The sequence below is a fragment of the Aspergillus candidus genome, assembly GCF_002847045.1.
Source record: "Aspergillus candidus strain CBS 102.13 unplaced genomic scaffold BDW47scaffold_99, whole genome shotgun sequence".
In the NCBI taxonomy this organism is placed as follows: Eukaryota; Fungi; Ascomycota; class Eurotiomycetes; order Eurotiales; family Aspergillaceae; genus Aspergillus; species Aspergillus candidus.
Genome location: NW_020194104.1, coordinates 1 through 27,273, shown reverse-complemented (window position 1 = coordinate 27,273; position 27,273 = coordinate 1). Strand labels below are relative to the sequence as shown.

The window sequence follows — 27,273 nt, the reverse complement described above, 5'->3', positions numbered from 1 at the left end:
CGTTTCTGTTCATTCCGTGCTGATGTAGTTTTCATATACTATCTAGATGCTACCTCGTTAAAGCTGTGATGTTATCCTATGTAATATTCGTCAGACGTGAATATCCTGATCATGCATAGTCCGTTTATATAGCGTATCCAGTGTCATGTTTGATAGATTCAAAGATCATCCAGGACGACATAATCCGTTCCGTCCCAGGCGTCGAAAGCTCGAATCAGATCTACAGAATTCTGTCAGCAAACCCTTCTTAAACGAAGCAAAGGTAGTTAAAGCATACCATAATACAGCACCATAGCCTCCAAATGCGCATCCATACCGATCCTCTCATCCACAGTATGAATATTGAACGTCCGGCCCTGCCGCGACGGACTCCACCGGTAAATATTGCGCGTCAGGCCCCAGTAAAACCGGGTATCGGTGTTACCGGTCATGATATCCCCGCTGACGACGACGGTGCGGCCCTGCAGACTGGGGACGGACTCGAAGGCCGAGCGCACGGTGCCCGCGAAGCGGGTCCACACGGCGTCTTCGTTCGTAGCGGTGGGGCTGATGGGCGCGGGCGCGAGCGGGGCGCTCAGGACCGTCAGGGCGAGGTGGTTCTGGGTTTGGCCTGGGTTGGGCACGTTGTCGGTGGGGAAGAAGGATGTGGTGAGGTTGTGCTTTTGCGCGATGGGGGTGATGAGTCGCTCGGCGCGCTCTTGGACGAGCTCGGGCGTTTGGTGCAGCGCGACGCGGTAGTTGACTACGGCGGAGATCGTTTCAGGTAGCGCGTTGGATTTGACTCCGCCCGTGATGATGTCTGCCGCTTGGGAGGTCTGCAGGGTGAAGCGCACGGGCTCGCCGCGGGATTGGGCCAGTTTCTCGGCTAGGGCGATGTGGTCGGTTGACTGGAGGGCGGAGGCGAGCCAGGGCTCGACGGCGTTGGGGGAGTGGCGGACTTGGCATTCGAGCATGCGGCGGGATGGGTGAGCGTCGTCGAGCACGGGGACGAAGAGATCCTGGCGCTCTAGTTCGTAGATGATCTCTGCGAGGATGCCGATGCCGGTGTGGGGCGGCGGGATGGAGCTGTGGCCGCCGGGGACGTCGAGGGTGAGCACTACGTCGAGGGCGCCCTTTTCGCCGACGCCGGGGAGAGCGTAGAGCACGCCGGTTTCGCCGTCTGCGTCGTCGAGTTCCTGGAGACCCATGCCGCCCTCGTCGAGGATGAATTCGAAGCTGTCGCGCCCGTACTTCTCCTCGAGGAAGGTGGCGATCGAGCCGGCGCCTAGGAACCCGTGAGACTCTTCGTCAAACCCGAATGCGAGAACCACCGTGCGGGTGGGCTGCCAGTCTTGCTGGAGGAGGTCCTCGATCACGGATAGCAGCCCGATGAGGACGTTCTTGCAGTCGCTGGCGCCGCGGCCCCACAGCCACTCCCCATCAAAATGACCCGCGAATGGCGGGTGCGTCCAGTCCGAGGGATCATTGATGGGGACGACGTCCTGGTGGGCGGTGAAGAGAAGCGGTTTGCGGGAAGTGTCGGTGCCATTGAGGGTGTAGACGAGGCCTAGACGATTGACGCGGTCGAGGCGGGCCTTGGCGTGTCTGGGTTGTTTTGAGTCTTAGGGATCTTGGGGTAGATGTTGGGGAGGGAGGACCTACGTCTGAGGAAAGAGAGTTTCAAGCAGTTTATGGAAGTCGAGGAATGGTGCGAACTTCTCGTCGTATGGGTCTTTCATGTAGTCATTGACCGTCGTGGGGACCTGCACGGCCCGCGAGAGACGGTCTGCCTGCAGCGACAGGAACGACTCATCCTGGACGAACCGCAGCGACGAGAGAAGGTCATCCTCGGGCAATTCGACCTTGGGAGCCAATGGACAGAGGCCTTGATCCGAGTTCAACCCAGAGGTAAGCCAGTGTTGGGGAATGGGGATCGTGAAGCTGGCGACGGAAGGGATCAGCAACCCCGGGATGATTGTGCGACGCATTCTCTAGTCAAATCCACTAGAATGTTGTCACAAGATGGGAAATCTAGATGGGGAGATGAGGACGACGAAAGCGGGAAATGGACCGTATTTCACTGCGTCGATCGTCGTGCGGAGCTGGTTCCTAGTTCGCACAAGGGATGCATCGTGATTCGGTTCTCCGGATGTTGAAGCTGGCGGGTTGAACCGCTGCGGAGAAAGGCCGAGGGAGGTAGACCACCGGGTATACCCCGACAATTCGATAGCAATATTCATACTACTTACTCTCGTCAAGTGGAACGTTGATAATGTGGATAGTACTTGGTTATGGTTTATTTCAAAAGGTATTTGGTACAATCAAAGGGTGGATGGATCATTCCTTGGATCCCGCCAGATCAGTACATTACTGTATACGGCTTCGCGTGCACAAACAGATTATATTTAGTGGTTTTGATCATGTGACCTCTATGGACTCCCTAAACGGATCTCACGAGTCAAGTGGAACACCCAGCGAATGATTATAATGGATTGAAACGAAGAAGAAGCTGCAGGCCGTCCTATCTATTTCCCTTCCTCTTCTCCAGGGACAGGTTTCAGGGGAACGGTATCGCTCGTTTTCTCCTCCGGCGCCTCCGGCTTCTGATCAGGGACTCGCTTCCATTGCAGGACGAGACAGCCAAAGAAAGACAGGGCGCACATAGCCACGCCAGCGTAAAAGGTCTGAGAGACCGCTCGGCTGTATGCCCCCAGGACCGACGGGAGAAGATCGGGCGGAATATTCTCTCGGAGCAGCGTCGCGCCCTCTTCAACGAGGGAGCGGTCGGCGGACGGGGCGCTGACACGCAGATTCTCCACGAGACGGTTGTGAAAGACACTCTGTCCGATGGTTACCGAGACCGCGCTGGCCAGTGTTTGCACGAAGCAAATGGTCGCAATGGCCATCACTACATCGTTGGATGAGAAGATCACCCCTGGTATGACCATTATATTCTGGGCTCCCAGGCCGAGGCCGACACTCAGCACTACCTGGAACCCCAGAATCTGAGCTAGGGTGGATGATGGATGCAGCATACTCAGTAGGCCGGCTCCAACGGCCGACACCGCCGAGGACACAATCAGGAAAGGAGTATAGTACCCGACCAGGGAGACGAGGATGCCCCCGGCCAAGGATGCAATGACCAGCCCCAACTGGAGAGGTAAGGTTGCGAGACCGGACTTTGATGCAGAGAATCCCTTGATGGCTTGAAACCAGATGGGCAGCTAGATGGCAGGAAATTTCCTTAGTTAGTACTGGTGCGAGTTTCGCTGAAAAGAGAGGCAACGGAGACAAAACATACATAATAGATGAAGACGAATAGCGCCGCACAGTTGAAGGCCGCGTACCAGATAACACCCAGCATATTCCGGTTGCAAACCAGGCGAGGGGGGAGCGTGGCTCTATCTTGAGCGCGGATTTGAACACCTACGAAGATGGCCAGCAATACGCCGCTCAGGACAAAAAGCATGATGACCCTCCAACTGTCCCAAGCGTATTGCGAACCCCCCCATGCGAGAGCCAGCAAAAGCGTGAGAATTGCAGGAACAAGAAACAACAACCCCAGCAGATCCATGGTCTGCAATTTTTCCCGCCCGCTGAGATGTCCAGACGGCGGCTCGTCAGTAGGGAGAAGAAGTGTGATCACAAGGAAGGTGAACCCGCCTATAGGGAGGTTGATATAGAAACACCACCGCCACGAGGCATGGTCCGTCAGCAAGCCACCAATCCTATAAGTATTGATGTTAGCTTCATATCCGTACCATGTTGTCCACGGGTCACATAAGAATCTCACAATGGTCCTAGGACGCTGACCACCCCATGCACACAGCCCAGGCATCCTAGATAAATAGGCCGTTTCCGCAGAGGAATGGTATTGGTGACAATCACAATAGCACCGGCATTGATGCTACCGGCCCCAAATCCTGCGATGCTACGGCCCGCGATCAGAGCACCCGATGTGGGAGCTACTCCGCAAATGAGAGATCCAATCTCGAATATCGCCACTCCTATGAGAAAAACCCACTTCGCTGGGTACATCGTGTACAATTTACCCCATGGCATCTGAGCCGCCGTGAACACGAAGAGATACGAGCTTCCGTACCACCCGACATCATTCAAAGAATGGAACTGATTAGTGATTTTTGGTATAGCGGTTGCGAGCACCGTTTCGTCCTGGAATATGGAAAAATGAATGAGTCAATTCCGTGTCCCTATGGGAAAACCCAAACCTGGAAAAACCAGAAAGAGAGAGAGAGAGGCGCGAGGAGAAGAGAGAACAGCCTTGAGACTACTTACTAATGACACACAGAATACTGTGAGGCAAAGGCTGATCGTGACGATTATAGACTGTCGAAGCGATGGGTAAATTGGTTCTTTTTCCATAGCAGGCCAGTGTCGGTAGATTTATCCCGGGAGGGCGATAAAATTGACTGCGTCCTGACGTTCGAGTTAACAATGCCGAATATCCTGTTTGGGTCAGAAGCGCTGGCTGTTTTTGTGCAGACGACGCCGTGTCAGGTTGCCTGGTCAGATTGACTGGGGACCAAGGTTGATAAGAGAGTAGTGGTCTTCGAAAAGAAGCCATGAGGGACCTGTGGCATAATGTGAGACATTGAAGGGATGGGAAAGAATGTAGTAAGTTCATTCCCGACAAAGGAGCAAATGCCTTGCACCAAGTTATCGCCCACACCAAGGAAGAGACAAGAGCCGACAAGTTCAGCAAGAATGGTATGCAAACATTCGACAGATACCAAGTCCAGGCCAAGTCCTTGGATTCCCCACGATGCGGAGCCTTATCACCACTCTCTTGATATCCCACGTCCTACGAGCTTTTTGCAAAAGCGGAGGCTGGGACAGAAACTGATTTTTGGATCTCAATGGAGGCGATGTTTGTAAGGCCCCCTTGCTTTGAGTAGCCTACGGGAGTTCACAACCCCGTTTTCCCATGAGCACGCAAGAGGCTATATCTTCCAGGATGGGTGGACTGAGAGTAGCTATGTGGCCTGGGGTACGGATAGGGTACCACTGTATGTTACCGGGCCTTAACATCGGAAATGGAGCACCTGCCCGAGAAGATCACTCGTTTGAAACCACAACAGTGCTGACAACGATGTCAATTAGGCATCCAGAAGCAATGCGCACTTGGTCTCTGGTGAATTACCAAATGACCATCCAGAAACCCTCGATATTCTCTCCTCTCGAGCCCCAGTTTTGTAAGCGATAATCTGTTGAGCGGATTAGCCAGAACTTCCCACGCCTGTAATGGACGCAGGGTGGGATATGGGGAAGTATTCACGTGGGATTGCAAAGCCTTGCTCAAGCATTCTGTCGCCCACATCAGCCAGGCTTGCAGAAGGAGCTTGTTTCTTGAACGTCTCTGAGAATGTGAAGACAACGACGGAAACCCCGGTGGTTGGTTCCCGCATCCCCTGCAGTGGTGAGAGTTGATTAAGCAGTGGAAATACCCAGTGCCTTCAAGCTGACTGCCAATGGCATAGGACACCCCAAGCAGTTGGCTGATTTTCGGTCGATAACCTTCCAGCCCAAGATGTTAAAAGTTGTAGTACTGGCTTACTACCGAAGCGCCGGACCGTGAGAAGCTCAAAGTGAATTTGCTCTGGGAACCACGTAGGTCGGATGATTCCAACATGAGGTCTTCAAGAATAAAACCGGAATCTCTTCAAAGTAGCCAACCTACTGTGGAAGGAGCAAAGCCAAATTTCTGGCCCGAAGCATTGATTGATACTACTCGCGGAATGCGAAAGTCCCTACGAAAGAAAAGAGAAAATTGATGAGCAATCGAGAGAGACACAGGAAAAAAAAGGGCAAGACAAATCCACCACTGGCGGCATCGACATGGATTGGAATGTCAAAACCCAATTCGCACTGGAGCTTGTCCTAATACGTGACCACGTCGCGTATCGGATCGCAGTGTCCTGTATAAGTGGTGCTAAGCGAAAGGAAGATTCCGACTAGGTCTTGAGTTACCATCAGCTCCCTATTCGTGATCCGGATTCTTCAAGAGCAAAGGAAAGGCTGACTGGTATGCTGGTCAACTTTGCCCTGCAGTGGTAGTGGGTCAAGGCGTTGTGCTTGTTGATTAACAACCAGTGATCTCTTTTCCTCTGTTTTGGCAGTCGTGTTTTTGATCTTGATGTTTCTTTCTCGCAACCCTACTACACAGAAAAAATTTTATTTGTTGTTTTGGCTTCCTACATAAGCCAGATTGCATGGTGATTGTTTCTTTTCATTAGTCAGTTTGAAATCCAGATATCACGGTTTTTGTCTTCATATAGGGGAAATCAAGACTTCATTGACGCCGATATACCCGGAGACATGCCAGTATCATGCATATAGTCTTTAAGATTTTGAGATCCTCGTTATTCTCAGATTCTACAGCTGCCCCGCTTGCATTCTCTTTAAACAATCAACCGATGCGGAGTGGATTGTTTCAGTCTGCTTTGTATCTCTGCTGCGCTGCTTCTGATGGAAGTGAATCAGCTGACCACACCTGACTACTTCCATCACCTCCGTGATTATGCTTTCCATCTTCATCATCTTCGCCATCAGCTTTCAGGTCAAGTATATCTTAAATTCCATCATCTTTTCAGACAAGAGATAATTGTTCTCATTAGCTTCATTGGATACTGACTAGAACATTAATCTAGACCCACGTATCATGCGAGTGGAGCTCGCTGACACCGTTATCTCCCAGGACTCTTTCACCGGCCTTGCCAAGGTTTCGATAGAGCCGCTGTCGAAGACTCGGTCCTTTTGCTGATATACCGCCAAAGCATCACTCACACCTAGCATCTCAATACCCGTGTCATGCCGCAGGATGTCAAGGTTTTGGAATTGGACAATAAGTTTGGATGTCCGCAAAGTCGCGGGCCAATAAGTGCGTAAACGGCGATGTCACTGAACTGGCTGCTATCGAATGGCAAAGATTTTACGCTGTGATTTGTTCAAGTTTGTCGGTGACCCTCCTCCCTTTATCTCTTTGAAACACGACAATTGATATCCTCATTTTTCATGGCAGAGGGTCTACCAAGGCAATAGTGTCTAACTTGCACGGTCAAGTTGATATCAAAAATGAGGATAAAAGACCCCGACTCATCAGAACCGATTCGCAATCTCGCCTTATGTCACACTGGACCACGCTGCTGCTTGCTTGTAATATACAACACGCCCTGATAGCTTGGTGGTCAAGACAGGAGCTTGGTTGCAACTTGAGAAGCCATATGGCCAATGCTAGTGTACCCTTCGGTCTAAATACATATCCAAGTCAAATGATCGATCATAGATGAAGCACGGCCGGCAATCTCCTTCCCGCGTCGGTGGGTATATGGATGGGTGTCTGATATATTGCTGATAATCCTTACGAATTGTGCTGATGGCAAATGTGCGGTCAAGGTAGCTATCCTACTTCGTCAGCACCTGGTTTGATCAAGAATAACTAGTAGGTCGGGTTCTCCAAGAGATCCCACACGACATGCGTCGCAATTTGATGAATTGAATCTAGTCACAGTCGCCATACTTATCACTGATTTCGTAAAAGGGTCCCTGAGCAATATCTTTGAGTTTGTGTGAGTATATTGAGAGATGCTCATGATGAATTATCCTGCGACAACTTAATTGTTTACTGTCTCAGAAATGTTTTGCGTAGGGGCACTCTGCAGATTTCCCCAATCAAATTCGTAGACGAAGATTACAGTGAAACAACTGGGGTCAATCATACCATCTGTGGGTACAGTATTGATGAGGGTATGAAACATTTTACTTTGATGAGGTTGCAATGCTTCGCTGCGGGCCCAGAATAAACCTTGCGTGAATCAACAATTCGTGCCGTCTCGGGTATATCCGTGGTCAGGGATTCTCATGTCTCCTAGGTTTACTTCTATATCCTTTCCTGGGGCTACCAGGCTCTCAAGAAAACTGCACGTTGAACAAGTCTAGGGAAACTGACCTTGAAAGGATTGTCGAGTACGGTCGAAATTTTCGCCCGTTTGAGACCGCCGGTTGAAGCACCGATTATTCCCAGTCGGGGGCGGCAAGGCTTCCCCAAACCCCCGGGATTGGGAGCGGGGTGGAGGGCCGCCAAGCATGCAGAACCCCAGACTCCCTACTTGGACTGGTCTGAATTGGACATGGGTGATGGACGAATTGATTTTCTAGATGTTATGAAACTCATATATACATATATTGCATGTGTAATCTAATTAAATCTCTTTAGATAGGTATCAGGATTCGTGTAAAGCTTATTATACAGATTTTGGTGAGGTTTAAAATATGTATATATGTTGTACGTATGGGTATAGATCTTTATCTCGGGGCAGTAATAACCGCCCACTTATAAGCTTTATAAGGCTTTACTGACAAAGGTGCGTCTTTCAAGATAGATCAGGAAGACTAGTCCAACCTTCAATTAGTGGAATTTCATATCGAATCTCGTTGGAGAATTAACCTATCTGTAATGCCAGGACGGCACGTTTTTATAGCAGTTCCATTCTAGGCTATCATTCCAGAGCTGTAGATCCGGTCTATTCTTGGGATTTCTCTAAACCGCTTTTATACTTGGAGTTCGATAACGTAAGTGATGCCTTCAATTCCCGTGTGACCAGTTGTATATAGACCCAACTGGCTGTTAAGTAAGGGCGGATACTGATGTACCATCCAGACTTTACCACCATCAAACATCGCTTGCATTCTATAGCCATTCATACGAAAGCGTACATGTACTCCTGTCATGTTTCTAGTAAAATCATGCTCAACGAGCGTAATATATCCCGGTTCATCTTGATTAGCGTAGTACTCACATTCCTGTACCGAATAAGTCGGGCCGCAGATGACCTGATCGGTCAGTGACAGGCTGACAGTGTTTTCAGCTCATTCTTTAGCCAACGCTCGATGTAGTCTCCGGGCCAAAGTCGTACCGTAATATTTGTCATACCGTCGTCGATATGATGCGATCTCTCCTGAGTCTGGTGGCACCCCGCCATGACGCTAAAATCTCTTCCATCGCACATGCCCAAGGCCAATCCCCAGTGTTGGTCATGGAATACAGGCGCTCGGCCGAAATGACTGCGGGTCTCTGCCAAGCGACTAGGCGGGGCCAGGAATTTGCTCGTCCTGGCGATCATGTCGTGATGAAGTCATCTTCAAAGCCATTGTGGTTGGATTAGGAGGCTGACAGGGTAGGGGGTCGCTGGGCTGAGTCTCTTTCTCTCGCTCACAAGCATGTTGATATCCTGTCGCTTTTGCCCTGTTCAATTGATGCCGACTGACTGGAGGGTCCGCTGGTTCTCTCATGGTCGTCACGCCTTCAAAGGTGTGGTGGATAGGTCCATTGTTTCTTTCCGAGCGATGCCGGGACTCCTCCACTGACGGAGACCCTTGCAATCCTCAGTGTGAGTGTGAGGGACAATATGACGGTGCTTGACTTTGAGACACGTTACCGATCGTCAGGCACGAAACACCCCAGCTCAACCCTAGCTCCATCCCAGCAAGCCAGTGATGAGCCAAATCCAGAGAATATGACCTCAATCCACCCAACAGGGTTAGGGCTTCACCATCGATCCCAATTCCAACAGGGCCTGTCAAATTTTCATCGGCCCCTCCACGAGGGAAGATTCTTCTAGGATTTTGGCTTGAAGAAAACAATAGTGGTCGATCAGTGACATCACAGCCATCCACCAAACGGCGTAAGCGACTCCCAGCCAGGATGGAAAAAGCAAGAGATCGTCCGCAGTGGGTCCGCCGATCCCATCCGCCGAAGGGATCTGGAGAATGTCCGCCGTTTCAGGACTTTTCCAGGGTTTGTTTCTGACTTTCCAGGGGGAAGTATGGTTCATTTCATCCCTAGGGCCCGAAGGTCTGACGAACCGTTCGATTCGTACGGAGTATAAGACATGTTGGTCCCGTTTGATGTCGCAGCGTTACTCTAAGTAACACCGGTCCTTCAATTTATCTCTGTCTCTCTCTTGACGTTGCATGTCTGTCGTTTTGTTTCATTGACTCTAACTGATTCATTCAATTCATTTCCATTTCCAATTTGTATACTCTTCATTCATTCACTCTACCGACCAAAACAACACATCCCACACACTCCTTCCACCCAGATCATTCAACTGTGTTGAATCATCCAAAATAAACACTCAAAAAGATAAAACAAACAAACACAAAAATGACGAGCAAAGTCCTCTCCCTGGCTTTCATTTCCCTCGCCCTTTCCACCGGCACATCAGCCTCCATCCGCCAAGGTTGTTACAACAGCGCAGGGGACCTCCAATTGATCGGCTCCGACGCAGCCCCCAAAGAGACCTCCTACCTGTCGCCAGCAACATGCCAGCAGACGTGCAAGAAGCTCAACCACCAAGTCTTTGCCCTGCATGATGCCAACAAATGCTACTGTGGCGACGAACTGCCTCCCTTCGCGGCCATGGTCGCCAACTCGGAGTGCGATGAGGATTGTGCCGGATATCCGGGCTTAAACTGTACGTCCTCTCTTCATCCCAAAGAACACAAACATATACCATTTTTTTTTTTTTTTTAAAAAAAAAAGAAACTAACACAAAATACCCCAAATAGGCGGCGGAAAATCAGCCTGGACAGTCCAATCCAGCACGATCGCAGTCCACCACCAACCCGAACCCAAGCTCCGCCTCCACAAACGCACCTCGCCCATCCCTGCAAAAGACGACGAAGAAGACGACGGCGACATCTCCCACATCATCACCGCCTCCGACGACGCCGACTACGAACCGGGCCACACCCTCAGCGTGAACCCGACCATCGTGCAAACAGGCGGCAGCGCACCCCCCTCCAAGAGCGGCAGTGCCAAAGAAAACAACAAAAGCCCAGAAGAACCCGTGCAAACGAGCATCCTGACCGCGCCGACAGCTGCGCCCGCGAAGGACGGAGCAGGAGAAGGTATGGCGCGCGTTGCGGCGTCGTCGACGATGGTGCCCGTTGCGTCTGGGACGGCTTCGCCCTCCAGTTCTTCGGCGCCTTCGTCGGGTTCGGGGTCCGGGTCGGGCTCGGGGTCGTCCGCTTCGAGCTCCCCGTCGGCGAGTCCCGGTGCGGGGAGCCGGAATGGGGTGTTGCTTGGGGCGATGGTCTTGCCTGTTGTTATTGGTGGTTGGCTTGCGTAAATATCCTGCACTCTTTGTTCTTCCTTCGGTATTCTTTCTGAAGGGGCGAGCATCGCTACCGAATGGGAAGATAAGGGTTATGTGCAGATGACAGGGCTTCTTAACCTTGGCTATCTGTTGGCCGTGTGTCCCTGGTGGATGCATGGTGGGATCTATTCCAACCGCTGGTCGGCTGGTTGGATCCTACACTCCTACTATGTCTGGTAGGAGTTAGTATAGTATGTACTGTACAAATACCGGAGAATAACTCCACGACACTCGCTACATAATCATATTCCACTGGATGGATTCAACATCGAACATTGAGTCGACTCAAGGATGGAAATAGACCAATATTTAAAGTAACAGACATATTTTGGTGAATTGATATTCATCAGTCCAAAGCAATATCCACTGGTACTATGGAAATGAGCGGAAACACAGACGCAGAACGCCGAAACACCACGGGTATCATGTCGCTGGAAACAAGTCGCCAATCAAACAAAACAAGTCATTCAAGCGCTGAGCCCCAATACCTTCCAAATGTAGGCAGCGATCATTTGTGTATTGTCGGCTACTTTTTCGAACGGTCACGCATGGCGATTTTGTCGAAATGCGTAGGAAGAGGCACACCTTCCCTGTTAAGCCATGAGTCAATGGGCCGTTCACAACTAGAAAAGATGGGGGGGAGGGGGAAACTTACTTCGTCCATCGCTCGCGGAGAACTCTGGCCCGACCACGGATCTGCAAATCGTCCTTGTCGAATTTCTCCTCGCCGGGTCGAACCCCCTGCGCCAGATTTTCCTCCCTGATGACCCGCCAGCTCAGACCGAATTCTTCGATCAGTCGGACGAGCCGTCGGGTTTGACCTTCTGTCCACTTCTGCTGATAGACGCGATTTTTTCCGCGACCGATGACGCCTCTCGATGCGTTGGGGGGATCTCCGGGTCGGGGTTGGGAGGAGGGTACCGGGGATTCTTGGTGTTGCTGTTCATGTTGTTGCTCCTCCGGAGCTGTGGTTTGCGCGAGGTCTTCGCTCAGCTGTTGGCCGGGGTCCTCACGGGGGTGGTCGTTAAGTCTCTGGCGTTTGGCTGGGTGTTGTGCGGGCTTTTCGGCCCGTCGACGTTCGATGCCCACGGTGCGCTCGTCGCTGGTGAAGTCGTCGCTGTCGGAGTCGTCGGTGGATGATTCGGTTACTGATCGTCTGCGCTTTCTGGAGGCTTCCTCTGTCGGACGTCTCCTTTGGACACTTTCGGCGTCTTGGATCGGTGATACCCTATATGCGTTGTCCTGGCGGTCGATGAACGTTGCTATACGGGGCCCTTGCTGTGCGGCCACCGGGCGCTGTGATGCGGCGGGATGCGCTTTGGCCGCCTGCCAGAGTTCCATGCTCGATGGGATGTGACCGGCCGGGTGCGGCGTGGCGGATGCTTGCGCTGTGGGAGTCCCTCGGCGGGAGCTTGGAGTGGCTCGGATCCTGGTGACGACCGGACTGAGGGACTGTTCGGCTTGAGCGTAGAAGTCATCGTCCACGTTAAAAGTGGACTCGTCGGCCAGAGGGGATGCGGGTATCTCTCGGTCCTCAGGTGAAGCTGCAGCCTGCGGGATAGCTGCCATTGTTTGCCGGCGTGGCTCGATCTCCTCAGGTGCAGTCTGGGGAGCGGATTGAATGACATCTGACTGTCGACGAGGGCCTGATTCAGAGAGGCGGGCGCGGTTTTCTCTTTGTCTCTGTATAAGACGCTCCATAAATCCGGTCCTCAAGTATGTGCTGTGTACTGTTAGCAAAAGACTTTCACCGATCGCGGGGACACTCACGGATGGGCCTTTGGTGCCTGGGATTTAGACGAAACAGTGGCAGTTCCTTGATCACTTCGTCTTTGTCTTTCTCTCTCTTCTGTTTCCCTCTGTTGCCTTTCTCTTTCTTGTCTTTCCGCCTCCTGTCGTTCCTTCTCTTCTCTTTCCCGCTCCTCTCTCTGTCTCTCTTTCGCCTCCCTCTCAATCTCCTGCCTCTGTCTCTCTCTCTCTTCTCCGAGTAGCTGTTCTCTGACCTGCTCCCTGATAGCCTCCTCTCTTGCTTGCACTCTCTCGCTTTCCTGTCGCTCTCTGTGGTGCCTGTCTGCACCCACACTGCGCCGGTCTGTACCCATACTGCGCCGGTCCACACCAATACTGCGCCGGTCCGTACCCACACTGCGCCTGTCTGTGCCCATACTGCGCCGGTCCGTACCAAGACTGCGACGATCCCTAGTGGGAGTGAAAAAGCCCTCGCGGACTACATCCACGCTATCCTGGCCACTCAAGTCGGCATCGATCTCGTCGACCCTCTTGCGAATCCACTGTGCAGCCCGCAGGGCAAACCGTTGCCAAGGGAACTGTCCTTTGAGGCCACTCAGGACTTCGGCGCGATCGCCAGACAAATACATGCCGATGTCATTGACACGTTCGTTAACCGGGCCGCAGAAAGCCTCAGGAAGGAAGCCATCGGTGCCTCCGAATCTGTCCAGGCCGAAGCCACGGAGGGGCTCGTCATCGTCGAAGACGCTCTCGTCGACGGGGACCGTGTAGAACGTCTCGCCGAGGGACTCGTAGGGATCGAACTCCCTCTCATGTAGGCTCTGATCTTCGAGCTGCGTGATCAACGATTGAGTGCGGATCTCGATCGCGAAGGAGAGGGTATCGCGCTCGAGCGTGCTCTCTCCGACGGCTTTTCTTGCGCCGCGCCCGACAAGGTCGCTCAGAAACATGGAGGGGAACAGCGCCTCCAGATTGCGGATTATTTGCCTCACCGGTTGCGCCCGAGACTGCGTCAGAATTTCGATGGCCAATTGGGCACAGTTCGCCTTGTATAGTACAGGCTCAGGGCTCCAGCTCTGACCCAGCGTCCCCTTTTCCTCTAGAGTTGCGTAGAGGAGGTCGCGAACGCGTCTCACATCGATGTAGTCGTTTCCATCTTGGCCGAACTGCGCTACCTCCTGCACTAGCTTCTTCTTCCTATTGTTGAAGAGTCTGCTCTGCGGGTTCCTGGAAGTGTGGATTGTTTTTGCTGCGTTGACAGCGCCGATGAAGTTAACAGAACCAGCGGGGACAAGCAGGTTGACGATGTCCTTTGCTTTGGACTCGAGATCCGGCAGCTCGTCAAGCATCAACTCCGGATCAAGAGACGAGGTGTCGACCTCCGTGGGATTGATAAACGTCGTCCCTGAGATATTGGTCGCATCCTCGGGCGAGTCGGGGATGAAGTCGGGTCTGTAGTGTTTATGCAACCGTGTCGGAGACTCTTCCACAACAACTTCTAAGGCTGTTGGCAGTGAGCTTAAGCTCAACAAAATAGAAACAGAAGACAATCCAAAAAAATTCAAATAGACAAGATATCTATCACAAAGTAAAAGCGCAAAAAGCATAGACAGTGTGCTCAATGACTGAAGTCCAAGGCCATGTATAGGCCAGCTGACTAAGAAAAGATCAAGTAAACAAACAAAACTTACCGGCCGCTTTGCGTCGTGCTCGAGATGGGGTAACAACTGCACTGCCAACTTCACTCCCTTTTTCAACCTCCCGACTCTGACTCCTGGTCATACGTCTCTGGGGCTGAGCGCTCCGTGCCATGTCCACTGATGTTCCCTTGGCGTGTTTAGCCAGGGAGGCGCCGTGCGCACGAGACACTGAGCGCGATCGTGAGCGTTGCATACCAGGCAGGTCAAGCTGGACGGTCAGTCGGTCAGTCAGTCTCTGATGCCACAGTAACCCGCCGAACCAAGTAAAATAACGGTGAAAGTCGAGGGAAATTGATGAGTTTGTCGGTCGTTATTGAAAGAGAAGTGTTTTTGTCGACCTGAGGTTGATAGCTCTGGGGACATAAAGAAAGAGAGACGGCAGTGTGAGGCTGGGGTACGTCGGCTAGGGGTTTTAGGGTAGAATCACTATGTAAACCGATTACGTGAGCCGATTATTCACGTGATGTATTACAAGTGACCCTAGAGACCCTAGAGACCCTAATGACCCTCGAATATCTCCCCACCTGATCTCACGAAATTGTGGGTCCAACAAGGCTGGATCACCTGACGCTGTAAGTAAAACCTTTCTTTATTTGATACTTTACTTCCTTTTCTGTTGTATTGCAAGGCTCTTGTTGGATTAATGTTTCAATTTCTTCATCTAAGAAATAGATCGATTTATTATTTCCTTTTTGAAAAGCACTGATCAAACTCTCATATCAAGTAAATCGTACGACCAGCGACCGACCATCCAATATCAGATACCTATTTGCACAACGGCGATGGGATTATGTAGGAGTAGGATAATAGTATTACATTTCGCAGAACACAGCCCAAGTACGTTCAAACAAATACTACAGTAGTAAAAGCGCAATGAAGAAGGACGGTTGCGTATTAAATCCATTCATAGGAGGGTACACTGATTACTTTCGATCTATACTTTACAAAAAATCGTAACAGCCACAACGCCTGATCGCAGCCAAATCCAAGCCTCAAGCTAATAGAATAACGCTTCGATCAAATAGATGGCTCCGAAGACCAAGAAAGCAATGGCGCCGCCGAGGGTCACTAGGATTGATGTTAGAGCACAGCGGAGGATAAATCAGTGGTTGGAAAAACTTACCGACGCGCATGCTAACACGGCCTGCGATAGCACTTCCACCGATGACCGCCGCTGCCGTACATAGACCGTGGCCCGTGATGGCTCCTACGGTTACCCACCAGTAGTCCTGGCCCGCGGCCATGGCGATGGTGGCGATCTGGCTGCGGTCGCCCCACTCGCCCAGGAAGGTCATGACGAACGTCTGGACCCAAGCGGGGCTGAGAAGCAGCGACAGCAGGTTGTTCATGCCGACCAGGAAGTCGTCCCACCGCCGACCCCGACCGGGCGACGAATCGCGAGATGAGGAGGACGAGACGCTCTCGGGCGGCGAAGGGAGGCGGTTGGCCGACGAGCGAGACTTGCGCCGACCGGGCATGCGACCGGCTTCCAGAGAATGAGGGGTAATAGAAGAACGGCGGCGGTTCATGCGCAGCTGCTGGTGCTCCTTTTCCTCGAGTTCCATTTCGACTTCCTTCATCTCTTCCCCGACGCCCTCGTCGGGAGCCATGTCGCGGCCTTCTTTGAGCATTTTCAGCCCGAAGACGAAGAAGAGGATGGCCGCCAAGAATTTGGTATAAGTCTTGGGGATGAGGGTGGGTACAGCGTGTCCGAGGATGGCCGACAGGATGGTCATGCCAATGAGGGCGCTGAAGGCGGCCGAGAAGACGAGCAGACGGGGATGGCGCATGGCCATCAGAGCGGCGACCAAGAACGTCTTGTCGCCAATCTCGGAGACGACGATCATGGTAAAGGAGAAGAGCAGAGAATGGAAGGCGCTGCCCTCTTCCTCAGCAACCAATGTACCCCCTACCACCGACGAGCTATCGCGGGTCCCCGAATTATCGAGGCCAAGAGGATCGTTCTTGACGGACGTCGGGGCCTTGGGATGGGGGATGTCGTGCGGTTTTTCCGGCAGGGCGGCAGGTTTCTGAGACGGTTAGCCTACAGTCACGTAGGGATCATGGCGTTGGGATCGGGATTACCTCGACCTTCCCCAGGTTAGGATTGCCCGAATTTTTCGAGTCCTTCACCTCGACCTCCTCCTTGGACGGAGGCATTTTCTGCTGCTCGCTGTGCGGCGGAGGCGGTGCCTCCTTCGGAGTGTCTGGCGTCTTCTCGCCAGCGTTATACGAGGGTGTCTTGATCTTCTCGGACACACCACCCTCGGTGCCCCGCGTACCCTCCTTGGGACCTACCCGGTTTCGATCGTCCATGACGCCGTCGTTCGAGTACGGGATCGGTTTCCCGTCGGGGCCTGGGTGTTGGGACTTGGGGTCGGGAGGAAACATGTCATCCGACGATTTGGCACTGCCCTGCTTCTTGCGATCACGGTCCGCGCTTGTTTCCACCCATGGGCCCGCATGTGGTCGTCCATCTTTGCCATCGACGGGGGCGTCCAGCGTCCCACGAGGAGAGCCCTTGGGGGCCGCTGCGAGGCTCTCTACGTCCGGGAGGGCGGCGTTCGCATTGACGACGTCGCGCTCCGCGACCGTATTCGCATCGTTGGGGTCGGCTAGAGCTGTTGCGATAGCAGGGAGGAGAAGGAGGGCGGACGAGATGTGGTGTAGCTTCATTATGGTAGTCTGTCGAAGTATAAGAGAAAAAAAAAGGAAATGAGCGAAAATAGTCTCCGAGTTCACTCAGAATCGATCATGAGCGGATGAATGTAAACAAGAGGCGTCGCACGAGGCGAAACCAGTCGAATGCAGGATGGAAGTTAGGATCGGCGATCTTGTAACATGAAGCCACGACGCTTGATGCGAGGGAGGACAGGCCACTGAAGGACAAGGAGAGTGTAAATTGAACGGAGAATAACGAAAAAGAAGCGAAATATCGGAGTAATATTAAAACAAGATGTAAAAGAAAGCCAAAAGTGAAGTCAGATAGAAAGGAGACAGAGCAGACGCAGACAGGAGAGGAAAAGAAGAGAAGAGAGACGCAGGTGGAATGGCGGCCTTCTTTTTTGGGCGGCCGGAGACAGCCTCAGGCCCTGCTTAGGGGGTTCCAGCCGTCTCCGCGTCACGTGTCCTCTTGGCTGTGGCCGCTTGCGTCGAATGGACGGTCACCTTCCACTCCGCTCCACTCCTCTAACCGGCTCTGACAAGCATCTCCCTGTCATGCTGTTTGTGACGCCTGCTTTGAACCTATGTCGAGTATCTTAGGTCACTGCTCAAAGCAACCCACTGCGATTGGCAAGATACCATCCCAGAGTTTGGCCGCTTGGTGGGGTAGTGGGGATAGAACGATACTGAACGGACACAACCCAGGCAAAGGAGGAACAGGAATGCTCACCACTAACATGGTAGATATTTCCCCAGCTTCCTCACGCATATTTTGACATGCTCCGCTTCGACCGCTACTTCGACCGTTTGCTCGTCCTCTCGCCGCGGCACCCCCTCAACTGGTGCCCCACCTACGACAAATCCACCGGATACTCTTCGTGGTGCTCCTCCAACACCCAGAACCTCGCCTCGAGATTATCATGAATGAGTGATGCGCAGACACGCAGTCTGTCTCGAAGCAGACAACCCAGAAATCGATGAAGTAAACACTGGTGGAGTACGAGGTCCAGTGGCACGGAGTGACGGGAACCGAGCCCTCAACCTTATGTGTAGCTCGTAGACGATCAGATATATTGAGGATTTGGCACATGATGAGAACAGATGTCAAAATAAAAGATACACAAACTCGGGTCCAAGAGCAATAATCCCAAAAGGCTGCGACATTACGGTTGGTCTTCGCCAGGAAAGGCAGCGACGTTACTCCCTAAGTACCGTGGTAGGTCGTAGGTACTGTAGTATCCGACATAGCATAGCTAGGGACAAACGCACGCATGTCATTGATTTGGGGTCCCACTGCAAGGAGAGAAGATCGAGACGTCGAACAGTGGCATGACTACCTAGTTATCAGACCATCATCTGACCCACCCAGTAATCCATAGGAATAATACAAAGGAATCTGCACATCATCCAAACCCGAAACATCGCCATATCTATCACAAACGCATCTATCAAAGGTATACCATACTCTATATACACAGTGTGATAATTCACCGATCCCCCAAAACAGCCACAGTCTCCCTACGCGGCTTACCCCCCTCAGACCCCACAGCCACCAGACATCGCCGTCCCTGGTCGTCAACCACCCACTTCATCGGGCCCGGCGGCAGCTCGTCCACCTTGAGGAGGGCCTTGGTAGGCTCATCGAGCAATGGCCGCTCGCCGTGTTTCCACGGGTGTGAGCCGCCCAGCGAGGCGGGCAGACTGGCGGTGTCGATGTGCTCCTCTAGCGTCGGGAGGACCTCAGACGGGGTTAGAAAGATCAGCTTGTCGGCTGTGACGGGGTCGACCCAGCCTTTGAGGAATTTCCAGATGGTGGCGAAGTAGGAGGGGGTATTGCAGACCTGTTTGTCGGTTAGTTTACCATATATAATGCTTTAAAGTTGGGAAACAGAAAAGGGGGAGGGGGGATACAAAAATCTTATGGATAGTCTCAGGATAACACGTCGTCAGGAGAGAGCTAACGTCGCGGGCAAACACGCGCAGATCGAACCCCTGCATCATGTTCATGTTCGACGCATCGACAAGGATGATCGCGCTGGCGATGGGTTGGCACGGATTCTGGAGCGCCGAGCACAGAGGGAACACGAAGCGGGTGATGTCGTCAAAGATGGCAGACGCCAACTGCAGGAGATCAAGAGTCTGCAATTGGTCCTCACCCTCGACGGAATGGGGCAGGAATCGACTGTCCTGCCAGCCGGCCAGCGTCTTCTTGTTCATGTTAACCATGTCGACCTGACAAACGGGGAGGCCCTTTTTGTCGCGCGCGCCGGTCCAGAAGGGGTACTTGTTGGTCTTGTCAGTACTCAACCTCGGTAGATGAGGTGAAGTAGGCTACAAGTGCCTACAATTAAACATGGGATAACTCACCACCCCCTTGGCCGTCTCAAAGTCCTGCACGCGAATGCGATCATGCACCTCGAAGACGCGATTCTTCTCCCGGAACTGCCGCGCCGCCTGGAACTGGTTTAGGGCGTCGTGGGGGCTGAATTTGCGGGCTTTGAGATAGCGTCTACGGGGGTCAGCCTTGGTCGAGGGGTTCGTTTCATGCGAAGAGGGGGAAACGGGCGCCGATTACAGAAGAGAAAACTCATCGCAGATAGCATCAGGGGCATCCCCGGGTGTCATCCCGCTGGGGAGATCGAACAGCTTCTGGTCCGCGCATTGGCGGGTAAGGCTGAGGAGGTTTGTCCGTTGCTCGTCGGACAAGCCGTAGGGGTTGGATTCGTCGACGGTCATGTTGGGCGTTCTCTTGCAGTCTAATTGGGAAAATTCAGATCGAGAAAAGAAGAAAAGAGCAAGCTATCGTCGTCACAAACACAGATCCAATCTCAAGGAAAAGAGAGAAAAACGAAGTCAGAAATGGGGAGAAAAAGCTTCGGCTTACAGGGCGGCGCACGCGATTAGTCAATCCCTGCTGTTTTGAGGGAATTCCGAGCTGTCTCCCCTGTAGCTCTTCTTCTGGGTCTGTGATTTGACTTGACTCCACGGTGTTCATTCACTCCTTCTCCCCATCCGAGTTCTTGACACCCGGTCCATTACGACTTCGTCTTCACGTGGAGCCAAGATCTCTCCCCGCACTCGAATCGACCGGTCATCTTTTGTCCCGGACGATGTGGGATTTCCCCGGATAACGACCGCTCCGTCGACGTATTCTTCACGATCGTCAGTCCGGTCAGTTGAAATCGCTTAGTGGGGGATCCCAGACCATTGTCTTAATACGCCTCTTAATACGCGGTTGCGACCTATCAAATAGGTCAGTGATCAGATAAGAAAAAAGGTTAGTTTGACCATCGGCTAGAAGATAATCAATTTTTCTTATTTTCCAAGAACAAAGTAAGAATAAGTCAAAGTTGTATAATGAAAAAAAAATATGTAAGGAACCGAAAAATAAAATAAAAAATCAAGTCAATTGTAGAGAATCAGAGGATATCACAATGGTTATCTCCAAAAGAAGAAATTCAATGAACAAAAAAAAAAAAAAAAAGAAAGAAAGAAAAAAAGATCTATTGCACAACTGCGCAGTACTTTGCTACTATAGAGTCTTGTATTGTACAGTATAGTATATATATACTCTGGTCTTCGGCCCTGTTTTCTACCTACCCTTTAGCAAGGTAGAGAAGCCTCACTTAGAGTTAATTCCATGGCCTACTATTTTGGCAGCCCATTTTCCGTCTATATCCAGATAGTAGCAGCAGCTATGCACCCCACTATCGTCTACTGCCTACTTCCTATTTTTAAACCATCCCCCAACACTTCCCATCACGCCCCGAACACCCCTCCAAATCTCCCACCGCCCATCATAAACCGGGTACACGACAACCGCTCCGAACGCAAAAAACTGCCACGCGATAGCGACCGTCGTCCAGCCGGCGAAGAACGCCCGGCCGAAGATATAGTCGCGGTAGAGCGGGAGCGGCCACGCGACGAAGGTGAGCAGCACGAGGACGCCGAAGGTGGCCCAGGCGATGCGGTACCATCTTGCAAGGTGGGCGAGGGTTTGTTTGTCGAGTGGGTGGACGAGGTCGTCTGTTTCTGTCGTGGTGGCTGTTGCGGTTTTGATGGGTGGTTTTTCGTTGGGGGATGGAGGGGTCGTGTCTGTCGTACTACCAGCGGCGGACGTAGTGACTGTGTTGTCTGGGGAGGGCTCGGACTGGGTTACTGCCGTTATGCGGAGAAATTCGCGCCAGTCAAAGGTGGAGGGACGGTAGGCGGAGAGAAGGAGTGAGTAGAGGGCGGGGGAACAGCAGGCGGCGATGGACCCGTAAAGACTAGGACACTCTTTCATCGTCGTGGCGAGGGTGATGGACCCATACATGGACTTTGCGGTGGCTAGCCAGACGGCGAGCCCCGAGACAAAGCCAAGGATGGGGGCCCAGGTAGCCGCGAGGCGGGTCTGTCGGGACCAGGTGAGAGTCAGGATGAGTGGCAGGATGCCGGAGGACGTCAGGATGGGGCGGAAGTAGCCGATCCAGGTCATGTTGGCGCCGCCGTAGTTGAGGACGATGGAGAAGCCGGTGATGAAGACGGCGTGGAACGCGACGGAGAGGTGGCTGACTCGGATGATGCGGCGGTCCGAGGCGGCCGGGTTGATGTATGTCTTGTAAAGATCGAAGGAGAGGATGCTGCTGACGGCGATCATGGACGAGGAGACCGTGCTCGTAAGGGCCATGAAGACCAGGACGAAGAAGGCGACGACGCCCTGGGTGCCGAGGAGGGCCTGGATAGCGTAGGGCATCACGAATCCCGACAGGATTTCGCCCTGCGTGAACTCGCCTGGCCATGTGGGGAACAGTGGCGTGTCGTGAATGGCGCGGGCCGCCAGGCCGACGACGGTCCCGAGGCCCCATGGGACGCCGAAGATGGCGACTGCAGCCAGGTTATAGCCGGGAACGGTGGCGTTGACTTCCGTCGCGAAGGACTTCTGCCAGAAAGCGGTGTCCTGCGTGGGTTAGAACCTTTGCTGGGAGACGTCGCTGTTTTTGAGGGGGCAAGACGAACCATTACGACTAGAGCTAGATTGCCGAACTTGAGGATGAGCCCCCAGATGATTGCATCGTGGGACTTCATCGTCAAAAGCGATCCCTGGTAGTTTCCGGGGATGTAGTTATCGGGCGCCACGGCGGTGACCTTGTCGTATAGTCCGTACAACCCTCCGATGGCTTCGTGGCTGAGGATCGAGAGTGTGAAGTAGATGATCAGGATCAGGGCGACAGCTGTGTGAAGATAGTCCGTCAAAAATGTGGCTTTGAGGCCTCCCACCGCGGTGTACAGCACGACTAGCAATGTAATTGTCAGACACGATCGCACGGAGTGCCACAAGGGAAGAGCACAGTACCACCCAGAGGAATGAGAATCGTGGCAGCCACGAAATGGATCCCCGCAATGCCATGAATCAATTGCGAACCAGTCAGGATCATGGATGCACAGCCAAATATGTTGCAGCACAGGTTCAGCACGAGGAAAACCACATGTGCCGCCTTGCCATATCGCAAGCGGATGATCTCCAAGGAGGTGTGCGCGTACGGAACTCGGAGCTTGGCCAGCACGCCCAGAGCCGCCATCAGAGCGATCTGGAAGCATAGACCGGAGCCATACCACTGCCGAAAGTTAGACATCGATCGCCAATTACACGCGCTTCCTAGACCGTACCATCGGACCCGCCAACCCAAATCTGTAGCAAAACACGGCGGAGAACACCGTCTCGTTGATCCACATCCATGAGGAAAACACCGCGGACGCAGTCAGCCCCGTCCCCACGCTACGATTAGCGACCATAAACATCTCGGACGTGCCCGAGTCTTCGTCGAGGTAAGCCTTTTGAATCTTGACGGCGATGAGAATGACGCCGCAGAAGAGGATGCCCAGGCCGATGAGCAGCCCGTAGCCCGTCCCCTGGGAGATCAGGGTGACTCCCGCCGAGGAGATTTCGCTTGACATGATAGCTGTAGGAATTTTGGCCGGGGGGAAATCCCATTCCCATGTTGGTCCCTTCCAGCCTATTTAACGACCGATCTCGATCGCGATCGACCATTTTGGGACATCTCAACGACCAAGCAATTGAGGAGACAAATGGCGTTATATGAAGCCTCGACTTAGGACCGCTAGCACGAGAGAGGGGACACGAGAAAAGTGGGATAAAGAAAACATCAGACACTGAACCCTAAAAGGGCTGAGTTAGTGGTGGTTGATTGGACGCTAGTCCATTGCGTGCTGGATACGCCGAATTGCAAAGCTATACACGGAATCTTTGTTCTGAGACCTTGGGGATTCGTTCTCCATGCTTGTTATCGGTTGATTAGTTCTAATTTCAAAGGTGAAGTACTAATTCCAATGGATACGAGGATTTTGCCAATTCTCATCCATACGAAGGGAGCCCATTGAGATATCCCCTTGGGCAGGATCCCTGCCATCCGCGGTAGGGCACGAACGTGACAATGCGGATGATCCGGTCGGAGAAAACCCCGTTTGATGCAGCCAAGCCTCGTGGCCGATTCCCTTTTCGTCGTTTTCGCAGAATCCACCAGGTTTCAAATGATATCCTCGAGCAAGGATGGGCTGACAGTCGCTCGTTTCAGCTAAGCCTCAGTTGAGCTAGACCTCATCGACCACAGCTTCTTCTCTTCTCCCCTCGAGGCGGTGTATCCTCTAGGCATTGTTTCTCTCGGTAAATATTTGATCTGATATCACTTCGACGCCGATCTCCAGAATGCATATTGGTCGGGAGGGGGGGGGGGTTGGTTCGGCATGCAGTCCAAACCTCGCGGTGACGGCGGATGGAAAACCAAGGATTCAAATCGGGAAAAGACTGGGGAAATCAATTTAAAAAAAGAAAGAAAAGTCTGTCACATTGCATGAATCGGTAGGTGATGGATGCTCGCCAACGCCAAACATCACGATCTCCCCCTCCCGATTACGCGTAGGGGGATGGTTTCCAGGTCGTCCCCACTACCAGCGCAGAGATCTGGTGCAGCTTGTCTGATGTATCAATACCTATCATGACAGCGGTGAAGTAGAAACAGGGATTCACAGGCTGATGAACTGGTGGTTGCAGTGAATGAGTTGTAGCCATGTGTTGGACGTGGTCTGTTCTAGTATGGATACTCTGTAGAGTGGTGTTAGTACCATAGTATTGATATGAATTGTCAGATTAATAGAGACAGAGATCTGGGGATGAGAAGATCACCACATGGTCCAGTAAGGGATCAATCCAAATCCAGATAAGCATCAACATTGGATGTTTTGAATGTAGGATGACGACATTCGATAGGACGGATGGTAGAGATGAATGGTCGAGAATGGATGAAAACGTCAACGGAAGCCCCACTATGTACACTATGCTATGCTTATCCTTATCCAGCCTGACTAACTGACTTTGCGCGTGACTGAAGCTCTGTCCATCGATTCATCCCTCGTGATATTCTCTTTCTCTCCACTCCATCTCTCTCTCTCTTCCTCTCCTGTCTTGTCTCTCCATCTCTTCATCCTCATTCGTGCCAACCTATCCTTTGTCTCTCTTGGACCCCGACCACCCCCGCATCATTTGATTCGCCCTGGTCAGCATGCATTCTTGACCGACTGATACAATATTATCTATCACCTTGAATCATCCTCTATATATTGGTCGTGATACCTTCGCCCCCTCCTCTCGAAACCATGTCCTGTGATACTACGAATTTCTTTTCGATTTCCTTTTGCTTTTCGTTGTTGTCTTTTGTTTGTCAACCGTGATCGAGATCGTTCTGTGCCAGTGTATCTGACACCGTTGTCGTTCGATATTGTACCCCCCCCCCCTCATCGCCACTGGTGGGTCTCTCCTCCCATCGGGATCCCTTGCACCTCAACTGAGGTCAGAATCCGATTGGTTCTGCAACGGGGCGTATTCGTAGGAATCGGCCGGCGTGAAAACATGACGGCCGCAGACGACTCGGGATGCACAACCAAACCTGAAGACTATGCCCAGGATGCCGGTCATCCCCCCCCAGCCACCCCGTGGTGGAGGCGCTGGGGACGCTCCCCGAGAGAGGAACCGGGGTTCGTTCCAGCTGATGGAAGCTATCGTGCCAAGTCTACGATGGGCATCCTCAGCGATAAAGAAACCGACCAAGTGCCAGGTAAGTGGCTCTCGTGGGACCGGGACTGGGACCGGGTTTTGGAACAGATTACCTAACCGGATCAGGCACCGTTCTCCTCCTTGCATCTCATCGCAACGAACCGCTCGGGTTGAGACGCCGAGAAAATCGTGGATCCGCGACATCCTTGCAGTCCGCCTATTCGCGTGCCTCCTCCCGATCCGCAGTACCGACGAAGAAGACGTCCGATGGTCGGGTGATCTTGGATCCCCAGCCCGATGATTCGGGCAACGATCCCCTAAACTGGCCGGTCTGGCGCCGGGATGCCGCTTTGATCGCCCTGGGCTTTTACTCGCTCATGGGCGGCGGCATGACCCCCGTCCTCGCTGCAGGATTCGAGGCAGTTGCCACGACGTATGATGTGTCCACCCAGAAGGTCGCCTTCACGACGGGTCTTTACATGCTGGGGTTAGGCGTGGGCTCGGTGATCATGTCCCCAACGGCCATCCTGTACGGTAAGCGTCCGGTCTACCTCCTGGGGGCCACGCTTTTCATCATTTCGGCCGTCTGGTGTGCCGCCTCCCCCAACTTCGCCAGCCTGGTGGTAGCCCGTGTGTTCCAAGGCATCGCGGTCAGTCCTGTCGAGTGCCTGCCCTCGGCCACCATTGCGGAGATCTACTTCTTGCACGAGCGCGCCTACCGCGTGGGCATATACACGCTACTCTTGCTCGGAGGCAAGAACCTGGTCCCGCTGGTGAGCGCGGCCATTATCGGCCGGATGGGGTGGCGCTGGGTGTTTTGGATCGTCGCCATGGTCGTAGGCGTCTGTCTGGCGATGATCTTCTTCTTCATGCCAGAGACCTTTTGGGATCGGACCCCGCGCCCCCGCCCCCGCAAGCGGCCCTCCCTCTACCGCAGCGTGTCAGACGTCGTCACCCACGGGTTCCACGGGCGACCGCCGCATACCCAGCGCCTTCCCGACTCGGCCCCGGAGGAGCCCTTGCGCTCGCCCTCGCCCGCCCATCATGCTGATGGGGCCCCCCACGTAGGGTTCGTCAATGAGACGCTGGGTTCGGTGCGGGACGAGAAGGACGACCGTGGCCCAACAGATGCGGACTCCATTGCGCCGGCGCCTCCGCCCGCAGGGACTCGGGGGAACCTAGAGAAATCTGACGCAGACCGTCATCCCCCACCCCCGGCTCACGGCACGTCCCATGCGGGGGATCTGGAGGCGGCCCGGCTAGCGGCTCCCTCGTCCACCCGCAGCGACTCGGTCGGGCCGGCGGCACCCCCAATCACCACAAGCATGCACTACACCAACCAGCTGCGGGATCGGTCCCCGGTCCCGTTCGTGCAGTCGCTGCGACCAGGGCAGGGGCGGATCTCGCAGGATAGCTGGATGCGGGCGGCTTACCGGCCTTTTGTGCTTTTCGCGTACCCGGCGGTGCTGTGGTCGGCTGCAGTGTACGCCCTGTCCGTGGGGTGGCTAATCGTGGTGTCCGAGTCGGTTTCGCACATCTTCCAGGGTCGGTCCCACTACCACTTCACGGCGCTGCAGACGGGGCTCGTTTATATTTCGCCCTTCGTGGGCGGCCTGCTGGGGACCGCCGTGGCCGGTCGGGTGTCGGACCTGATCGTCACCGCCATGACGCGGCGGAACGGAGGCGTCTACGAGCCAGAGTTCCGGCTGGTTATGGCGGTGCCAATCGCGCTGTCGACGACCACAGGACTGATGGCGTTTGGCTGGAGTGCGGAGGAGGAGGACCCATGGATCGTGCCGACGGTATTCTTCGGGCTGATCTCATTTGGCTGCTGTTTGGGAAGCACCACGGCCATCACATATGTGGTGGATAGTTACCGACAGTATGCCGGGGAGGCGCTGGTGACACTGAACTGGTGCAAAAGTAAGTTTTTTTTTTTTTTTTTTTTTTTTTT

The 27,273-nt window shown here is 53.2% G+C and overlaps 10 protein-coding genes across 10 annotated transcripts; 3 read left to right on the top strand and 7 right to left on the bottom strand.

The window, feature by feature from the left end:
- Window positions 1–41: 41 nt before the first annotated feature.
- Window positions 42–2,229, bottom strand: cps1 (Gly-Xaa carboxypeptidase). The gene is made up of 3 exons (XM_024818290.1): window positions 1,642–2,229; window positions 278–1,584; window positions 42–220 (listed from the first exon to the last, which is right to left on the bottom strand). Exons 1-3 carry the CDS (start codon window positions 1,965–1,967, stop codon window positions 159–161), a joined length of 1,695 nt encoding a protein of 564 aa, XP_024667293.1. The 5' UTR covers window positions 1,968–2,229; the 3' UTR covers window positions 42–158.
- Window positions 2,230–2,454: 225 nt separating this feature from the next.
- BDW47DRAFT_135264 (MDR family MFS transporter) lies at window positions 2,455–4,362 on the bottom strand (the record flags this gene model as incomplete). Its single annotated transcript, XM_024818289.1, has 4 exons — window positions 2,455–3,203; window positions 3,281–3,707; window positions 3,773–4,152; window positions 4,276–4,362. 4 exons carry the CDS (start codon window positions 4,360–4,362, stop codon window positions 2,505–2,507), a joined length of 1,593 nt encoding a protein of 530 aa, XP_024667292.1. The 3' UTR covers window positions 2,455–2,504.
- A 4,260-nt stretch (window positions 4,363–8,622) lies between these two features.
- Window positions 8,623–8,941, top strand: BDW47DRAFT_114274 (uncharacterized protein). The gene has a single exon (XM_024814617.1). The coding sequence runs from the start codon at window positions 8,644–8,646 to the stop codon at window positions 8,842–8,844; it is 201 nt and encodes a 66-aa protein (XP_024667291.1). The 5' UTR covers window positions 8,623–8,643; the 3' UTR covers window positions 8,845–8,941.
- Window positions 8,942–9,936: 995 nt separating this feature from the next.
- Window positions 9,937–11,430, top strand: BDW47DRAFT_96936 (WSC domain-containing protein). The gene is made up of 2 exons (XM_024820333.1): window positions 9,937–10,472; window positions 10,567–11,430. Exons 1-2 carry the CDS (start codon window positions 10,163–10,165, stop codon window positions 11,127–11,129), a joined length of 873 nt encoding a protein of 290 aa, XP_024667290.1. The 5' UTR covers window positions 9,937–10,162; the 3' UTR covers window positions 11,130–11,430.
- A 133-nt stretch (window positions 11,431–11,563) lies between these two features.
- Window positions 11,564–14,906, bottom strand: BDW47DRAFT_114270 (uncharacterized protein). Its single transcript, XM_024814616.1, has 4 exons — window positions 14,597–14,906; window positions 12,927–14,409; window positions 11,812–12,879; window positions 11,564–11,746 (listed from the first exon to the last, which is right to left on the bottom strand). The coding sequence occupies exons 1-4, from the start codon at window positions 14,796–14,798 to the stop codon at window positions 11,683–11,685; spliced, it is 2,817 nt and encodes a 938-aa protein (XP_024667289.1). The 5' UTR covers window positions 14,799–14,906; the 3' UTR covers window positions 11,564–11,682.
- A 652-nt stretch (window positions 14,907–15,558) lies between these two features.
- BDW47DRAFT_96924 (UPF0016-domain-containing protein) lies at window positions 15,559–17,633 on the bottom strand. Its single transcript, XM_024820332.1, has 3 exons — window positions 16,691–17,633; window positions 15,729–16,635; window positions 15,559–15,673 (listed from the first exon to the last, which is right to left on the bottom strand). Exons 1-3 carry the CDS (start codon window positions 17,279–17,281, stop codon window positions 15,603–15,605), a joined length of 1,569 nt encoding a protein of 522 aa, XP_024667288.1. The 5' UTR covers window positions 17,282–17,633; the 3' UTR covers window positions 15,559–15,602.
- A 1,095-nt stretch (window positions 17,634–18,728) lies between these two features.
- On the bottom strand, window positions 18,729–19,722 carry BDW47DRAFT_114264 (SEC14 family lipid-binding protein). Its single transcript, XM_024814615.1, has 3 exons — window positions 19,637–19,722; window positions 19,181–19,552; window positions 18,729–19,110 (listed from the first exon to the last, which is right to left on the bottom strand). Exons 2-3 carry the CDS (start codon window positions 19,493–19,495, stop codon window positions 18,757–18,759), a joined length of 669 nt encoding a protein of 222 aa, XP_024667287.1. The 5' UTR covers window positions 19,496–19,552; window positions 19,637–19,722; the 3' UTR covers window positions 18,729–18,756.
- Window positions 19,723–20,516, bottom strand: BDW47DRAFT_114262 (uncharacterized protein). Its single transcript, XM_024814614.1, has 2 exons — window positions 19,845–20,516; window positions 19,723–19,778 (listed from the first exon to the last, which is right to left on the bottom strand). The coding sequence occupies exon 1, from the start codon at window positions 20,262–20,264 to the stop codon at window positions 20,040–20,042; it is 225 nt and encodes a 74-aa protein (XP_024667286.1). The 5' UTR covers window positions 20,265–20,516; the 3' UTR covers window positions 19,723–19,778; window positions 19,845–20,039.
- A 474-nt stretch (window positions 20,517–20,990) lies between these two features.
- On the bottom strand, window positions 20,991–23,454 carry BDW47DRAFT_135262 (sodium:solute symporter family protein; the record flags this gene model as incomplete). Its single annotated transcript, XM_024818288.1, has 4 exons — window positions 22,919–23,454; window positions 22,605–22,866; window positions 22,268–22,545; window positions 20,991–22,208 (listed from the first exon to the last, which is right to left on the bottom strand). Exons 1-4 carry the CDS (start codon window positions 23,204–23,206, stop codon window positions 20,991–20,993), a joined length of 2,046 nt encoding a protein of 681 aa, XP_024667285.1. The 5' UTR covers window positions 23,207–23,454.
- A 1,721-nt stretch (window positions 23,455–25,175) lies between these two features.
- Window positions 25,176–27,246, top strand: BDW47DRAFT_130072 (putative MFS transporter; the record flags this gene model as incomplete). Its single annotated transcript, XM_024817058.1, has 3 exons — window positions 25,176–25,380; window positions 25,446–27,121; window positions 27,193–27,246. The coding sequence occupies 3 exons, from the start codon at window positions 25,176–25,178 to the stop codon at window positions 27,244–27,246; spliced, it is 1,935 nt and encodes a 644-aa protein (XP_024667284.1).
- Window positions 27,247–27,273: the final 27 nt, after the last annotated feature.

Bases quoted from the DNA above. Each gene is read 5' to 3' on its own strand.
- BDW47DRAFT_96924 (XM_024820332.1), bottom strand. From the start codon at position 17,281: ATGAAGCTACACCACATCTCGTCCGCCCTCCTTCTCCTCCCTGCTATC. The intron at 16,636-16,690 runs GTAATCCCGATC...TAACCGTCTCAG, and splicing joins CTAACCTGGGGAAGGTCGAG to AAACCTGCCGCCCTGCCGGA. The intron at 15,674-15,728 runs GTAAGTTTTTCC...CATCAATCCTAG, and splicing joins CCGTGTTAGCATGCGCGTCG to TGACCCTCGGCGGCGCCATT.
- BDW47DRAFT_96936 (XM_024820333.1), top strand. From the start codon at position 10,163: ATGACGAGCAAAGTCCTCTCCCTGGCTTTCATTTCCCTCGCCCTTTCC. The intron at 10,473-10,566 runs GTACGTCCTCTC...TACCCCAAATAG, and splicing joins CGGATATCCGGGCTTAAACT to GCGGCGGAAAATCAGCCTGG.
- BDW47DRAFT_114274 (XM_024814617.1), top strand. From the start codon at position 8,644: ATGTACCATCCAGACTTTACCACCATCAAACATCGCTTGCATTCTATA.
- BDW47DRAFT_114262 (XM_024814614.1), bottom strand. From the start codon at position 20,264: ATGAACACCGTGGAGTCAAGTCAAATCACAGACCCAGAAGAAGAGCTA.
- BDW47DRAFT_114270 (XM_024814616.1), bottom strand. From the start codon at position 14,798: ATGCAACGCTCACGATCGCGCTCAGTGTCTCGTGCGCACGGCGCCTCC. The intron at 14,410-14,596 runs GTAAGTTTTGTT...CACTGCCAACAG, and splicing joins AGCACGACGCAAAGCGGCCG to CCTTAGAAGTTGTTGTGGAA. The intron at 11,747-11,811 runs GTAAGTTTCCCC...ATGGCTTAACAG, and splicing joins CTCCGCGAGCGATGGACGAA to GGAAGGTGTGCCTCTTCCTA.
- cps1 (XM_024818290.1), bottom strand. From the start codon at position 1,967: ATGCGTCGCACAATCATCCCGGGGTTGCTGATCCCTTCCGTCGCCAGC. The intron at 1,585-1,641 runs GTAGGTCCTCCC...AAAACAACCCAG, and splicing joins GAAACTCTCTTTCCTCAGAC to ACACGCCAAGGCCCGCCTCG. The intron at 221-277 runs GTATGCTTTAAC...AGAATTCTGTAG, and splicing joins GGCTATGGTGCTGTATTATG to ATCTGATTCGAGCTTTCGAC.
- BDW47DRAFT_114264 (XM_024814615.1), bottom strand. From the start codon at position 19,495: ATGGTTAACATGAACAAGAAGACGCTGGCCGGCTGGCAGGACAGTCGA. The intron at 19,111-19,180 runs GTATCCCCCCTC...ACCGACAAACAG, and splicing joins AGACTATCCATAAGATTTTT to GTCTGCAATACCCCCTCCTA.